Source organism: Macaca nemestrina, chromosome 10 (genome assembly GCF_043159975.1).
Source record: "Macaca nemestrina isolate mMacNem1 chromosome 10, mMacNem.hap1, whole genome shotgun sequence".
NCBI classification, from domain to species: domain Eukaryota; kingdom Metazoa; phylum Chordata; class Mammalia; order Primates; family Cercopithecidae; genus Macaca; species Macaca nemestrina.
Window position 1 is genome coordinate 33042546 of NC_092134.1, and position 16177 is coordinate 33058722.

Sequence of the window (16177 nt, forward strand, 5' to 3'; positions counted from 1 at the left end):
GGTGAGGTTGTGGAGAAAAGGGAATGCTTATTCACTATTGGTGGGAAGGTAAAATAGTTCAGCTATTGTGGAAAGCAGTTTGGAGTTTTCTCAAAGAATTTAAAAAAGAACTACCAGTTGACCCAGCAATCACATTACTGGGTATATACCCAGAGGAATATAAATTTTTCTACCAAAGATACGTGCAGTTATATGTTCATGGCAGCACTATTCACAATAGCAAAGACATAGAATCAACCTAGATGCCCATCCTCAGTGCAGTGGGTAAAGAAACTGTGGTACATATACACTGCAGAATACTATGCAGCCATGAAAAGAATGCAGTCACGTTCTTTGTAGCAACATGGATGCAGCTGGAGGCCATTATCCCAAGTGGATTAATGCAGGAAAAGAAAACCAAATATTGCATATCCTCACTTTTAAGTGGGAGCTACACATTGAGTGTACATGGACACAAAGAGGGAAACAGTAGACATGGGGTCTTGAGGGTGGAGGGTCGGGGGAGGGTGAGGATTGAAAAACTACTTAACGGGTACTATGCTGACTACTTGGGTTGTGAAATTATGTATACACCAAACCCCAATGACACACAGTTTATCTGTATAACAAATCTGCACATGTACCCCAAGAACCTAAAGCAAAAATTGGAAGAACAAAAACAAAGGCTGCAGACACCAACTACAACTTTGGGAGTTTCCAAAAACTACCCTCTGGTTCAATAATTCACTAGAAAGACTCACAGAACCACTGAAATATATTAAAGTCATATCCATTGTAGTCACATTTTACAAATTAGAACCAGCCATAGGAAGAGAAGCGTAAGGCAGAGTCTTTTTTTCTCCTCTGTATTAGTCCGTTTTCATGCTTCTGATAAAGACATACCCAAGACTGGGCAATTTACAAAAGAAAGAGGTTTACTGGACATACAGTTCCACATGGCTGGGGAAGCCTCACAATCATGGCAGAAGGCAAGGAGGAGCAAATCACATCTTACATGGATGGCAGCAGGCAAAGAGAGAGCTTGTGCAGGGAAACTCCCATTTTTAAAACCATCAGATCTTGTGAGACTCATTCACTACCACAAGAACAGCGCAGGAAAGACCTACCCCCATAATTCAATCGCCTCCCACCTGCTTCATCTTACAACATGTTGGAATAGTGGGAGTTACAATTCAAGGTGAAATTTGAGTGGGGACACAGCCAAACCATATCTTTCTGCCCTGGCCCCTCCCAAATCTTATGTCCTCACATTTCTAAACCAATCATGCATTCTTAACTGTCCCCCAGAGTTTTAACTCATTTCACCATTAACTCAGAAGTCCACAGTCCAGTGTCCCATCTGAGACAAGACAAGTCCCTTCTGCCTATGAGCCTATAAAATCAAAGCAATTTAGTTACTTCCTAGATACGATAGGGGTACAAGGCATTGGGTAAATACAACCATTCCAAATGAGAGAAGTTGGCCAAGCAGAGGGGCTACAGGATCCATTCAAGTCCAAAATCCAGCAGGACAGTCAAATCTGAAAGCTCCAAAATGATTTCCTTTGACTCCATGTCTCACATGCATGTCATGCTGATTTTAAGAGGTGGGTTCCATGGTCTTGGGCAGTTCTGCCCCTGTGACTTTGCAGGGTACAGCCTTCCTCTTGGCTGCTTTCACGGGCTGGTATTGAGTGTCTGTTGGCACCTTTTCCAGGCACATGGTGCAGGCTGTCAGTGGATCTACCCTTCTGGGGTCAGGAGGATGATGGCCCTCTTCTCACAGCTCCACTAGGTGGTAGGTACCCCAGTGGGGACTTGGGCTTTGACCCCACATTTCCCTTCCACACTGCCCTAGCAGAGGTTCTCCATGAGGGCCCTACCCTTGCAGCACACTTCTGCCTGGGCATCCAGGCATTTCCATACATCCACTGAAATCTAGGTGGAGGTTCCCAAACCCCAATTCTTGACTTCTGTGCACCAGCAGGCTCAGCACCATATGGAAGCTGCCAACGCTTGGGACTTGTACCCTCTGAAGCAACGGCCCAAGCTTTGTTTTGGCCCCTTTCAGCCATGGCTGGAGCAGCTGGGATGCAGGGCACCAAATCCCTAGGCTGCACACAGCACAGGGAGCCTGGGCCTGGCCCACAAAACCACTTTTTCCTTCTAGGCCTCTGGGTCTGTAATGGAAGGGGCTGCCATGAAGACCTCTGACATGCCCTGGAGACATTTTCCCCATTGTCTTGGGGTTGACATTAGGCTCTTATGCAAATTTCTATAGCTGGCTTGAATTCTTCCTCAGAAAATGGGGTTTTCTATACCATTGTCAGGCTGCAAATTTTTTGAACTTTTATACTTTCCTTCCCTTATAAAACTAAATGCCTTTAAGAGCACCCAAGTCACCCTAGAATGCGTTGCTGCTTAGAAATTTCTTCCACCAGATATCCTAAATCATCTCTCTCAAGTTCAGAGTTCCACAAATCTCTAGGGCAGGGGCAAAATGCTGCCAGTCTCTTTGCTAAAACATAACAAGAGTCACCTTTCTTCCAGTTCCGAACAAGTTCCTCATCTCCATCTGAGACCACCTCAGCCTGGACCTTACTGTTCATATCACTTTCAGCATTTTTGTCAAAGCCATTCAACAAGTCTCTAGGAAGTTCCAAACTTTCCCATATTGTCTTGTCATCTGACCCCTCCAAACTGTTCCACCCTCTGCCTGTTATCCAGTTCCAAAGTCACTTCCACATTCAGGTATCTTTTCAGCAGTGCCTCACTCTACTAGTACCAATTTGCTGTATTAGTCTGTTTTCGCACTGCTGATATAGACATACCCAAGACTGGGCAATTTATACAGGAAAAAAGTTTAATAGACTTACAGTTCCACATGGCTGGGGAAGTCTCACAACCATGGTGACGGAAAGCAAGGAGGAGCAAGTCATGTCTTATGTGGATGGCAGCAGGCAAAGAGAGAGCTTGTGCAGGGAAACTCCCATTTTTAAAACCATCAGATCTTGTGAGACTCATTCACTACCACAAGAACAGTGCAGGAAAGACTCGCCCCCATAATTGAGTCACCTCCCACCAGGTTCCTCACACAACATGTGGGAACTGTGGGAGTTACAATCATGAGATTTGGGTGGGGACACAGCCAAACCATATCACCTCCACAGTACACTGATGTAATAATAATAAGACAGAGTCTTGGAGCACTTGAAATGTGAAACTTTTCCTCAGGACTTGTTAGCTTTCTAAGAATGTGGAACCCTATGCATAGATGTGTAAATATGTGGATGGATGGATATTTAACAATATGCATGAAGTATTGCTCATGAGGTTTTACTCAATCTCTAGGTGAATTAGTAATCAGATTACCCAAAGCTCCCACCGTGTAAATGCAACTAGGCTATCAAGTATGGCCAGCTCCACCCTGCATCGTTTTATTATAAACTATCAGCTGTGGTGTCAGGGGCTGTGTTAGGCTGTTCTTGTGTTGTTATAAAGAAGTACCTGAGACTGGATAATTTATAAAGAAAAGAAGCTTAATTGACTTATGGTTCTGCAGGCTGTATTGGAAGCATGATGTGGGCATCTGCTCAGCTTCTGGGGAGGAGGCCTCAGGGAACTTTTACACCTGGTGGAAGGTAAAGCAGGAGCAGGCACGTCACATATCAAGAGCAGGAGCAAGACAGAGAGAGAGTGGCACTGAGAGGTGCCACATATTTTTAATCAACTAGACTTCATGCTAACTCACTATTGTGAGCACATCACCACGCCATGAGGTATCTGCCCCCATGACTCAAACACCTCCCACCAGGCTCTACCTCTAGTACTGGGGATTACAATTGAACATGAGATTTAGAGGGGACAGTATCCAAACTATCAGGGGCCCGCCATAGGTAGGAAATTCCAGTTCCTAGTTGCTTCCCAGGAGCAGGATCAGAGGGATACCAATTTCGTTATTATACAATAGTCTCTGCGGAAGGATCTAAAATGCCTTTTTTGCTTTACAGAACTACAGTATACTGTATATACTGTGTTGGCTATACTGTGAATATAATTCTATAGCTAAGAACTCTGTCCTATTTATACTAACAATCTTACTCAGCTTATAATCACCTAACATGGTCTAATTGAGATGTTTGAGACCAACACGATAAGAATATATGACCTATTCTTAAAAAATAAAAGATTTCTAGATTTGTTTTATCATTTATAAATTGTTCTGGTTAATTTTGATACGTCTATGGCTTTGAGACTTAGTTTTATGTGAAAAGATTTTATTTAACTCAATGATTCCCCTCTGGAATTTGGCAATATCTGAAGATAGTTTTGTTTGTCACAACTGGACATGCTGCTGACCTCTAGTGAATAAAGACCAGTGATGCTGCCAAATATCCTACAATGTGCTGATCAGTTCCCCACAATGAAGAATTATCTAACTTAAAATGTCAGAAGTGCCAATGTTTAGAAACTCTGATTTAACAGTTATTTTCTCATTGTGCAGTTACTATATTCTTTACATTTGATATACAATCATGTGTTGCTTAACATCATAAACTGTGCTTAGATGGTATGTAGCCTACTTACACTCCTAGGCTATATAGTATATCCTATTCCTCCTAGGCTGTATATCATGTTACTGTATTGAATACTGTAGCAGTTATAACACAATGGTATTTGTATATTTAAACCTTACCAAACATAGAAAATATACAGTAAAGGCCAGGTGCGGTGGCTCACGCCTGTAATCCGAACACTTTGGGAGGCCTAGGCGGGCGGATCATGAGGTCAGGAGATCGAGACCATCCTGGCTAATACGGTGGTGAAACCCCATGTCTACTAAAAATACAAAAAATTAGCCGGGCGTGGTGGTGGGCACCTGTAGTCCCAGCTACTCGGGAGGCTGAGGCAAGAGAATGGCGTGAACCCGGGAGGTGGAGCTTGCAGTGAGCCGAGACCGCACCATTGCACTCCAGCCTGGGTGACAGTGGGAGACTCCATCTCAAAAAAAAAAAAAAAGATAATATACAGTAAAAATGCAGTATAAAAGTTCTGTTATAATCTTATGGGATCCGCATCTTATAAGTGGCCTGTCATTGGCAGAAATGTCATTATATGGTGCATGACCATATACTTCAGCTTTTTAAAAGACTGTAAATTTTAGGATTTAAATAAATTTATGTGGAAATGAGAAAGAGGAATCACTTATAATCCCACATGGTTGCAAGTGAAATACAGTAAGAAACCCCACATATGTATATACACAACCACACTAAACGCAAAATAAAAATAAGTAGAAGAACATAAGATAGTATGTTTGTCCCAATTTGAATAGGTTTTTAACTACTAAAGGAAAAAAGAAGCTGTTGTTAAAATAAGTTGACACTTTGAATTGAAAAGAATTTGTTTCCATATATGCAGAGAAAAGCTTTTTAATTAGATACTATAAGGAACTGACTTGAATTTGTAAAGACTATACAAATTAAAATGATTGATTAATCAATTTGGGCGCGTTGGCTCATGCCTGTAATCCCAGCCATTTGGGAGGCCAAAGCGGGCAGAGTTGGAGACCAGCCTGGCCGACATAGCAAAACCCCCTCTCTAGTAAAAATACAAAAATTAGCTGGGAGTGATGGTACACGCCTGTAGTCCCAGCTACTCAGGAGGCTGAGGCACGAGAATCGCTTCAATCCAGGAGGCAGAAGTTGCAGTGGGCCGAGATTGTGTCACTGCACTCCAGTCTGGATGACAGAGTGAGGTTGTATCTCAAAAAAAAAAAAAGATTGGTTAGGCAGTTTATATAAGTAAACCATTGAAAAATTATTCTACTTCATGTGAGACATATATACATCTATTGAATGATGAATGGAAAAAAGAACATACATCCCTGGGTCTGCTAAATTAATACAAATAAACTGATAAAACTTTATTGGTTGAACTTTGTGAATATTAATATAAAAATTTTTGATGTAATTAGCTGGTTTTGGGGGGTGAAAAAAATGTAACTAGAGCCTTAAAACTAATAGTTTTTAAAAAAAATTTCAACTTTTATTGTAAACTCAGGGTACACGTGCAGGTTTGTTATATTTTTATATTGCGTGATGCTGAAGTTCAGGGTGTGATTGATCCCATCATCCAGGTGGTCAGCATAGTACCCAACAGGTAGGTTTTCAGCCCTTATTCCCCTTCCTCCCTTCCTCCTTTTGGGGTCCACTGTCTGTTGTTTCCTTTTTTGTCTCCATGTGTACCCAACATTTAGCTCTCACTTATAAGTCAGAACATGCAGTACTGCAGCCTCACCAGCATCTGTATTTTGACTTTTTAATAATAGGTATTCTGGCTGATGTATCTGAGATGGTATCTCACTGTGGTTTTGATTTACATTTGTCTGATGATTAGTGATGATTGGTATGTTGAGCATTGTTTCGTATGCTTGTTGATTGTACATACGTCTTTTCAGAAGTGTGTGTTCATGTCCTTTGCCCACTTTTTAATGGTGTTTGGTTTTTGCTTGTTGACTTTTGTTCAAGTTCCTTATAGATTCTGGATATTAGACCTTAGTCAGATGAATAATTTGTGAATATTTTCTCCCATTCTGTAGGATGTCTGTTGACTCTGTTGATAGTTTATTTTGCTGTATAGAAGCTCTCTAATGAGGTCTCACTTGACTATTTTTGTTTTTGTTGTGATCGCCATTGAGGTCTTAGCCATAAATTCTTTGCTAAAGCCTGTGTCCAGAATGGTATTTCCTAGCTTTTCTTCTAGGACTTTTATAGTTTGACCTCTTATATTTAAATATTTGATCTATCTTGAGTTAATTTTTGTATATAGTAGAAGGTGTAGGGGTCCAGTTTCATTCTTCTAAATATGAGTAGCCAGTCATCCTAGCACCATTCATTGAATAGGGTGTCCTTTCCCCATTGCTTATTATTGTCCAATTTGTCAAAGATCAGATAGTTATAGGTGTGCAGTTTTATTTCTGGGTTCTCTATTCTGTTCCATTGATCTGTGTCTCTGTTTTTGTATCAGTACCATGCCATTTTGGTTCCTTATAGTATAGTTAATGTAATGTCTCCAGGTTTGTTCTTTTTTCTTAGAGTTGCTTTGGCTGTTCAGGCTCTTTTTTGGCTTCCATATGAATTTTTAAATATTTTAAATTTTTTTTCTAATTTTGTACAAAATGATGTTTGTAGTTTGATAGGAATGACATTGAATCTGTAGATTGTTTTCAGCAGTATGGTCTTTTTTTTTTTTTTTTTTTTTTTTTTTTGAAGCAGAGTCTTCTTCTGTTGCCTAGGCTGGAATACAGTGGTGCGATCTCAGCTCACTACAACCTCCGTCTCCCGAGTTCAAGTGATTTTTATGCCTCAGCCTCCCTAGTAGCTGGCATTACAGGCGTGTGCCACCATGCCCAGCTGATTTTAGTATTTTGGGTAGGGATGGGGTTTCGCCATGTTGGCAAGGCTGGTCTTGAACTCCTGGCCTCAAGTAATCTGCCAGTCTCAGCCTCTTACATTGCTGGGATTACAGGTGTGAGTCATCATGCCTGGCCAGTTCTTGTAGAGATCTTTTACCTTTTGGTTAGATATATTCCTAGGATTTTTGTTGTTGTTGTTGTTTGGCTTTCAGCTTGAATGTTATTGGTATGTGTAAATACTTACATTGATTTTGTGTCCTGAAGCTTTATTGAAGTTGCTTATCAGTCCTGGGAGTCTTCATGGAGTTTAGCATTTTCTAGGTACAGAATCATATTGTCAGTAAAGAGAGATAATTTGACTTCTCTTTGTATTTGGATGCCTTTTCTTTCTTTCTCTTGCCTGATTGCTCTAGCTAGAACTTCCAGTACTATTTTGAATAGGGGTGGTGAGAGGGGGCATCCTTGTCTTGTTCCATTCCTTAAGGGAAATGCTTTCAGCTTTTGCCCCTTCAGAATGATGTTAGCTGTGAGTTTGTCATAGATTACTCTTACTGTTTTGAGATATGTTTCTTTGATTCATAGTTTGTTGAGGGTTTTTATTGTGAAGGACGTTGGATTTTATCAAAAGCATTTTCTTTGCCTGTTGAGATAATCGTATGGTTTTTGTTTTTAGTTCTGTTTGTGGTGAATCACATTTATTGATTTGTGTATAAAACATAGTCTTTTTGGAAAATGAATTTGAGCGATCAAACTATTTGACAGAAGTGTTTATAGCTATTATTTTTAAATTAATTTTTTATTGTGGTAAGGTATAACTGAATTTACAATAATAATTTTATACACACACACACACATATTTAGGTATTTGCCATTGAAAGTAATGGCAAAACTGCAATTACTTTTGCAACAACCTAATGATATTGGCCAGGTGCAGTGGCTCACTGCTGTAATCCCAGCACTTTGGGAGACTGAGGTGGGTGGATTGCTTGAGGTCAGGAGTTTGAGACCAGCCTGGCCAACATGGTGAAACCCCATCTTTACACACACACAAAAAAAAGGCTATGTCTATATCTATATGTTTTATAATAATTGGCGTTAAGTACATTCATATTGTGTAACCAGTACCATTATTCGTCCCCATAATTTTTATTATCTCAAGCTGAAACTATATATAACTCTATTATTTTTCATGGTAATGGAGAAATTATGGTAAAGAATTATTTTAAACAGCGTACAGGGAAGCATTCTGGATTTGAGGACTTGGATCTATGTCCTGACTGCCATTTACTTATCTATATTATCTGATAGAATATCATTATCATTATTTTTCTATCTGTTGTTTTAAGGCTCACAATAATAAGTTTATAAGGAATATTGTACAATGTTGATTTTGTGATTGATAAGGATCCAAAAAGATTATAGAGTTTTCTGAATAGTTGATGGGTGTTTAAAAATAATTCCATGTGAAGTTAAATATATAATAAAGTTTACACTGGAAATTAACCGTTAGCAAAGTTTTGTAAGTAGTTTTAAAAGTACTGTCTGGGTTGCATAAATTATTTGGAAAGGTTTTTATTCAGTGTGATTTCAGTAAACTTATTTATCTTTTCAGGTCTCTACAGCGGAACAATGTCGTTCTTCCCCCAAAAGCATGATTTGCTGCAATAAAAAATCCCTATATCTTCCACAAGAAATGTCAGCTGTCTATATAGAATTCACAGAATATTACTATCCAGATGGAAAGGATTTTCCAAGTAAGAGAGTTTTTTATTATTATTTGTCCATTATTTGAGAAGATGTTTTTTTCTTGTTAATATTTTTGAGTTTTATAAATATGAAAAATAAATAAAACTGTTATTGTTCCTTATTTATTATACTATTCCTTTTTTGAGAGAGAGCATCTCACTATGTTACCCAGGCTGGTCTCAAACTCCTGGGCTCAAGCCATACTCCTGCCTTGGCCTCCCAAAGTATTGGGATTACAGGTGTGAGCCACTATGCCCAGCCCCTATTGTTCTTTATTCTTATTGTGTATCGTACATAAGTCTAGTCTAACAGTTTTAGATGTTGTTATTGTTTGTTCATGTATCCTTTTCCCTCCCTAGCTTGTAGAATCCTTGATGGCAGGAATCATGAGGTTTTTTCATTTTTTTTTTCCCCAATATGGAGTCTTGCTCTGTCGCTCAAGCTGGAGTGCAGTGGCACAATCTTGGCTCACTGCAGCCTTGGCCTCCCGGGTTCAAGCAATTCTCGTGCCTCAGCCTCCTGAGTAGCTGGGATTACAGGCATGCAGCACCAGGCCCAGCTAATTTTTTCTGTGTTTTTACTAGAGACAGAGTTTCACCATGTTGGCCAGGCTGGTCTTGAACTCCTGACCTCAAGTAATCTGTCCACCTTGGACTCCCAAAGTGCTGGAATTACAGGTGTGAGCCACCATGTCCAGCACATCTGGTATTTATGATTCATTTTATTCCAGATATTCAACTTACTTTGTGCTTAATAGCTATTTGTTAAATTAAAGAATCAGTGAAAGTTAGGTTATTTGTAGAATAAAGTCATTTGTAAAACTCCATTTATATTTCATCTATGTAACTTCATTTATATATTATTGAAGAAGTAACTGAAGTCCTTTTAGCTGTAGAGTTTTTTTTTTTTTTTTGACTGTTTTAAAATGCCCACATGTATACTTTGGGCAACTTTTGGCATTTACAGTTTTCAGAAATATTGAATTACGTGAGTTTTTATTTTTAGAAGCTTCTTTGGCTTTCTAACATTAAAATGATTGTACATTTTAGCTTCCTAACATTAAAATGATTGTATATTTGTATTCTTTGAATATTAAAACTCTCTGCTATCGTCTCAGTTCATCTAGGAATTCTTTTTTTTTTTTTTTTTTTTTGGAGACAGCGTCTTGCTCTGTTGCCCAGGCTGGAGTGCAGTGGCATGATCTCGAGTCACTGGAACCTCTGCCCTCCCGGGCCCAAATGGTCCTTGTGCCTCAGGCTTCCAAGTAGCTGGGACTACACATGCGTGCCAGCACTCCCAGCTAATTTTTGTGTTTTTGGTAGAGATAGGGTTTTGTCATGTTGGCCAGGCTGGTCTCTAACTCCTGGCCTCAAGTGGTCTGCCCACATCAGCCTCCCAAAGTGCTGGGATTACAGATGTGAGCCCCTGCACCTGGCCCATCTCGGAATTCTTAAACTAAATGTTGCCCTCTTTTATGTGATAACTTTTTCATCGTGTTAGGTGAAAATCATAGTTGAAAGTATTTAGGTGAAATAGGTTTTGTTATCAGAGACGTAACAAGTTTTATGTCCTTTCTTTAAAAGTAGAACTCCCAAAATACTTAGACCTACTTGCCCATTTGTTTAATATTGATTTATTTATATATATATATTTTTTTTTCTGAGACAGATTCTTGCTCTGTTGCCCATGCTGGAGTGCAGTGGTGCGATCTCAGCTCACTGCAACCTCCACATACCGGGTTCAAGCAATTCTCCTGCCTCAGCCTCCTGAGTAGCTGGGACTACAGGCATGCACTACCACATCTGCTGATTTTTGTAATTTTTTTTTAGTAGAGGCGAGATTTCTTTTCTCCTTGTTGGCCAAGCTTGTCTTGAGCTCTAGACCTCAAGTGATCTGACCTCCTTGGCTTCCAAAAGTACTGGGATGACAGGCATGAGCCACTGCACCTACCCTATTAATGTATGTTTTTAGCTTCAAAAGGAACTTCTGATCCTCATACCATAGATTTTGCCTTTGTTGCTAAATTAAAAGATGGCATCCTGGGAATTACAAAGATATCTATCTATTTTATTGCTTTATTCCCAGTTTGGGTGAAAATTCTGGCATTGGCCAGGTGCAGTGGCTCATGCCTGTAATTCCAGCACTTTGGGAGGCTGAGGCAGGTGGATCACCTGAGGTCAGGAGTTCAAGATCAGCATGACTAACCTGGTGAAACCCCATCTACTAAAAATACCAAGTTAGCTGGGTATGGTGGCACATGCCTGTAATCTCAGCTACTTGGGAGGCTGAGGCAGGAAAATCGCTTGAACCAGGGAGGTGGAGGATGCGGTGAGCTGGGATCACGCCATTATACTCCAGGCTGGGCAACAAAAGCGAAACTCTGTCTCAAATAAATAAATTTTAAAAAATTAAAAAGCTTTCTGGCATCTAATCCTATCTTCATGTTTCAAGAATCTTTTGTGGGTTTTTGTTTATCTGTGTGTATTTCTCATTTGTTTCTCTCAGCTGCCTTCCTAAGCAGATGAGAAAACTCAGATAGGTGAAGGAAGACATCTGCTCAGCATCTTATAGGGAATAAAATGGCACAGTTGAAACTCAGGCATTGTCTTGTAAATCTGAATTCATTGTTTTTTCCCCACTGTATTACACTGCTCCCCTTTGCCCCTGTATTCACCACAGCCATTGTCTGTTATTGCATAATCATAGTATTCCAGCCATGCCCCCATAATTGTTTTTCTTAAATAAAATATGTCATTGAACAAGTAATTTTTAAAAATTTTATTCTATATTATTTTTATTAAAAAAATTTTTTGGCCGGGCGCGGTGGCTCAAGCCTGTAATGCCAGCACTTTGGGAGGCCGAGACGGGCGGATCACGAGGTCAGGAGATCGAGACCATCCTGGCTAACCCGGTGAAACCCCGTCTCTACTAAAAAATGCAAAAAACTAGCCGGGCGCGGTGGCGGGCGCCTGTAGTCCCAACTACTTGGGAGGCTGAGGCAGGAGAATGGCGTGAACCCGGGAGGCGGAGCTTGCAGTGAGCTGAGATCCGGCCACTGCACTCCAGCCTGGGCGGCAGAGCAAGACTCCGTCTCAAAAAAAAAAAAAAAAAAAAAAATTTTTATTTCCATAAGTTATTGGGGAACAGGTGGTGTTTTGTTACATGAATAAGTTGTTTAGTGGTGATTTGTAAGATTTTGCTGCACCCATCACCAGAGCAGTATACCTTGTTTGTAGTCTTTTATCCCTCACCCCCTTCCCAACCCTTCCCCCAGGTCCTCAAAGTCCATTGTATCATTCTTATGCTTTTGCATCCTCATAGCTTAGCTTCCAGTTATGAGGAAGAACATATGATGTTTGGCTTTTCATTCCTGAGTTACTCATTCCTGAGTAACTACTAAAAGTAGTTACTATTACTACTTAGGCTAATAGTCTCCAGTCTCATCCAGGTTGATGCAAATGCCATTAATTCATTCCTTTTTATGGCTGAGTAGTATTCTGTTATATACACACACACACACACACCCCCCACAGTTTCTTTATCCACTCATTGATTGCTGGGCATTTGGGTTGGTTCCACATTTTGTAATTGTGAATTTTGCTGCTATAAACGTGTGTGCAAGTATCTTTTTCATACAATGACTTCTTTTCCTCTGGGCAGATACCCAGTAGTGGGATTGCTGGATCAAATGGTAGTCTTACTTTCAGTGCCTTTTTTTTTTTTTTTTTTTTTTTGAGATGGAGTCTTATTCTGTCACCCAGGCTGGAGTGCAGCGGCGTGATCTGGGCTCACTGCAACCTCTACTTCCCGGGTTCAAGCAATTTTCCCTCAGCCTCCTGAGTAGCGCCACTGCACCCAGCTAATTTTTGTATTTTTAGAGATGGGGTTTCACCGTGTTGGCCAGGCTGGTTTTGAACTCCTGATCTTGTGATCCGCCTGCCTCGGCCTCCTAAAGTGCTGAGATGACAGACATGAGCCACCACGCTCTGCCTACTTTTAGCTCTTTAAGGAATCTCCACACTGTTTTCCATAGTGGTTGTACTAGTTTATATTCCCACCAGCAGTGTAGAAGTATTCTCTGTTCACCACATCAGTGCCAACATCTACTATTTTTTGATTATGGCTTTTCTTGCAGTGAGAATGGTATCACATCGTGGTTTTGATTTGAATTTCCCTGATCATTAGTGATGTTGAGCATTTTTTTTTTCTGTTTGTTGGCCACTTATATATGTTCTTTTGAGAACTATATACTCATTGTCTCAGCCATCAATCCCTTTTTGGTGGGATTGTTTGTTTTTTTCTTGTTGATTTGAGTTCATTGTAGCTTCTGGTTATTAGTCCATTGTCAGATGTATATAGATCGTGTAGAGTTTTTCCCACTTTGTGGGTTGTCTGTTTACTCTACTAACTGTTCCTTTTGCTGTGCAGAGCTCTTTAATTAAGTCTCAGCAATTTATCTTTGTTTTTTTATTACATTTCCTTTTAGGTTCTTGGTCATGAAATCCTTGTGTAAGCCAGTGTGTAGAAGAGTGTTTCCAATGTTGTCTTCTAGAATTTTTATAGTTTCAGGGCTTAGATTTAAGTCCTTAATCCATCTTGAGTTGATTTTTGTATAAAGTGAGAGATGAAGATCCAGTTTCATTCTCCCACATATGGCTAACCAATTATCCCAGCACCATTTGTTGAAAAGTGTGGCCTTTCCCCACTTTATGTTTTTATTTGCCTTGTTGAAGAACAGTTAGCTGTAAGTATTTGGGTTTACTTCTGGATTCTCTATTCTGTTCCATTGTTCTATGTGCCTATTTTTATACCAGTACCATGCTGTTCTGGTGACTATGGCCTTATAGTATAGTTTGAAATCAGGTAATATGATGCCTCCAGTTTTGTTCTTTTTTCTTAGTCTTGCTTTGGCCATGTGGGCTCTTTTTTGGCCCCATATAAATTTTTGAATTGTTTTTTCCAGTTCTGTGAAGAATGATGGTGGTATTTGGATGGGAATTCCATTGAATTTGTAGATTGCTTTTGGCAGTATGGCCATTTTCCCAATATTGATTCCACCCATCCATGAGCATGGGATGTGTTTCCATGTGTTTGTGTCATCTATGATTTCTTTCAGCAGTGTTTTGCAGTTTTCCTTGTAGAGGTCTTTCACCTCCTTGGTTAGGTATATTCCTAACTATTTTTTAATTTTATTATTATTATTTTTTTCGCTGTTGTAAAGGGGTTGAGTTCTTGATTTGATTCTCAGCTTAATCATTGTTGGTGTATAGAAGAGCCACTGATTTGTGTACATTAATTTTGTATCTGGAAACTTTGCTGAATTCTTTTATCAGTTCTAGGAACTTTCTGGAGGAGTCTTTAGTAGGGTTTTTTAGGTAAATAATCATATCATCAGCAAACAGTGACAGTCTGACTTCCTCTTTACCTATTTGGATGCCCTTTATTTCCTTCTCTTGTCTGATTCGTCTGCCCAGGACTTCTAGTACTGTGTTGAAGAGGAGTGGTGAGAGTTGGCATCCTTGTCTTGTTCCAGTTCTCAGAGGGAATGCTTTCAACTTTTCCCCATTTAGTGTTACGTTGGCTGTGCGTTTGTCAGAGATGGCTTTTATTATGTTGAGGTATGTCCCATGTATGCTGTTTTTACTGAGAGTTTTAATCATAAAGCATTGCTGGATTTTGTCGAATGCTTTTTCTGCATCTATAGAAATGATCATGTGATTTTTGTTTTTAATACTGTTTCTTTGGTGTATCACATTTATTGACTTGCGTATGTTAAACCATCTCTGGTATGCATCCCTGGTATGAAACCCACTTGATCATGGTGGATTATCTTTTTGATATATTGTTGGATTCGGTAAGCTAGTATTTTGTTAAGGATTTTAGCATCAATGTTCATCAAGCATATTGGTCTGCTTTCTTTTTTGGTTATGCCCTTTCCTGGTTTTGGTATTAGGGCAATACTGGCTTCATAGAATGATTTAGGGAGGGTTCCCTCTTTCTCTATCTTTGTGGAATAGTGTCAGTAGGATTGGTACCAATTCTTTGAATGTCTGGTAGAATTCTACTGTGAATCCATCTGGTCCTGGACTTTTTTTTGTTGGTAATTTTTAAATTATTTCAGTTTGGCTGCTTGTTATTGGTCTGTTCAGACTATCTAATTCTCCCTGATATAAGCTAGGAGGGTTGTATTTTTCCAGGAATTCTTCCATCTCTTCTAGGTTTCCTAGTATGTGCACGTAAAGGTGTTCATAGTTGCGTTGAATGACCTTTTGTATTTCTGTGGTGTCAGTTGTAATATCTCCCATTTTGTTTCTTACTGAGCTTATTTGGATTTTCTCTCTTCTTGGTTAATCTTGCCAGTGGTCTATCAATTTTATTTATCTTTTCAAAGAACCAGCTTTTTGTTTAGTTTGTCTTTTGTATTGTTTTTGTTTGCTTCAATTTCATTTAGTTCTGCTCTGATCTTGGTCATTGCCTTTCTTCTGCTGGGTTTGGGTTTGGTTTGTTCTTGTTTCTCTAGTTCCTTAAGGTGTGACCTTAGATTATCTGTTTGTGCTGTTTCAGACTTTTTAATGTAGGCATTTAGAACTATAAACTTTCCTCTCAGCGCCACCTTTGCTGTGTCCCAAAGGTTTTGATAGGTTGTGTCACTATTGTTCAATTTGAAGAATTTTTTAATTTTCATCTTGATTTCATTTTTGACCCAGTGATCATTCAGGAGCAGGTTATTTAATTTCCAGGTATTTGCATGGTTTTGAAGGTTCCTTTGAAGTAGATTTCCACTTTTATTCCATTGTGATCTGAGAGAGTGCTTGATATAATTTCAACTTTCTTAAATTTATTGAGGCTCTTTTTGTGGCCTATCATATGGCCTATCTCTTGGCGAAAGTCTGTTGAATAGAATGTATATTCTGCAGTTGTTGGATGGAATGTTCTGTAAATATCTGTTAAGTCCATTTGTTCCAGAGTATAGTTTAGTTTAGTTTAGTTTAGTTTTGTTTTGTTTTTGAGATGGAGTCTTGCTTTGTTGCCCAG

At 39.4% G+C, this 16177-nt stretch overlaps 1 protein-coding gene across 2 annotated transcripts in view; it reads left to right on the forward strand.

Annotated features, from left to right (window-relative positions):
• BLTP3B (bridge-like lipid transfer protein family member 3B) overlaps window positions 1–16177 on the forward strand; it is a 117589-nt gene that overhangs the window by 67226 nt on the left and 34186 nt on the right. For both annotated transcript variants that reach the window (XM_011761807.3, XM_011761808.3), the window contains one exon: window positions 9009–9150. In XM_011761807.3, the coding sequence (XP_011760109.1) occupies window positions 9009–9150 (142 nt within the window). The remainder of the gene's footprint in view (window positions 1–9008; window positions 9151–16177) is intronic.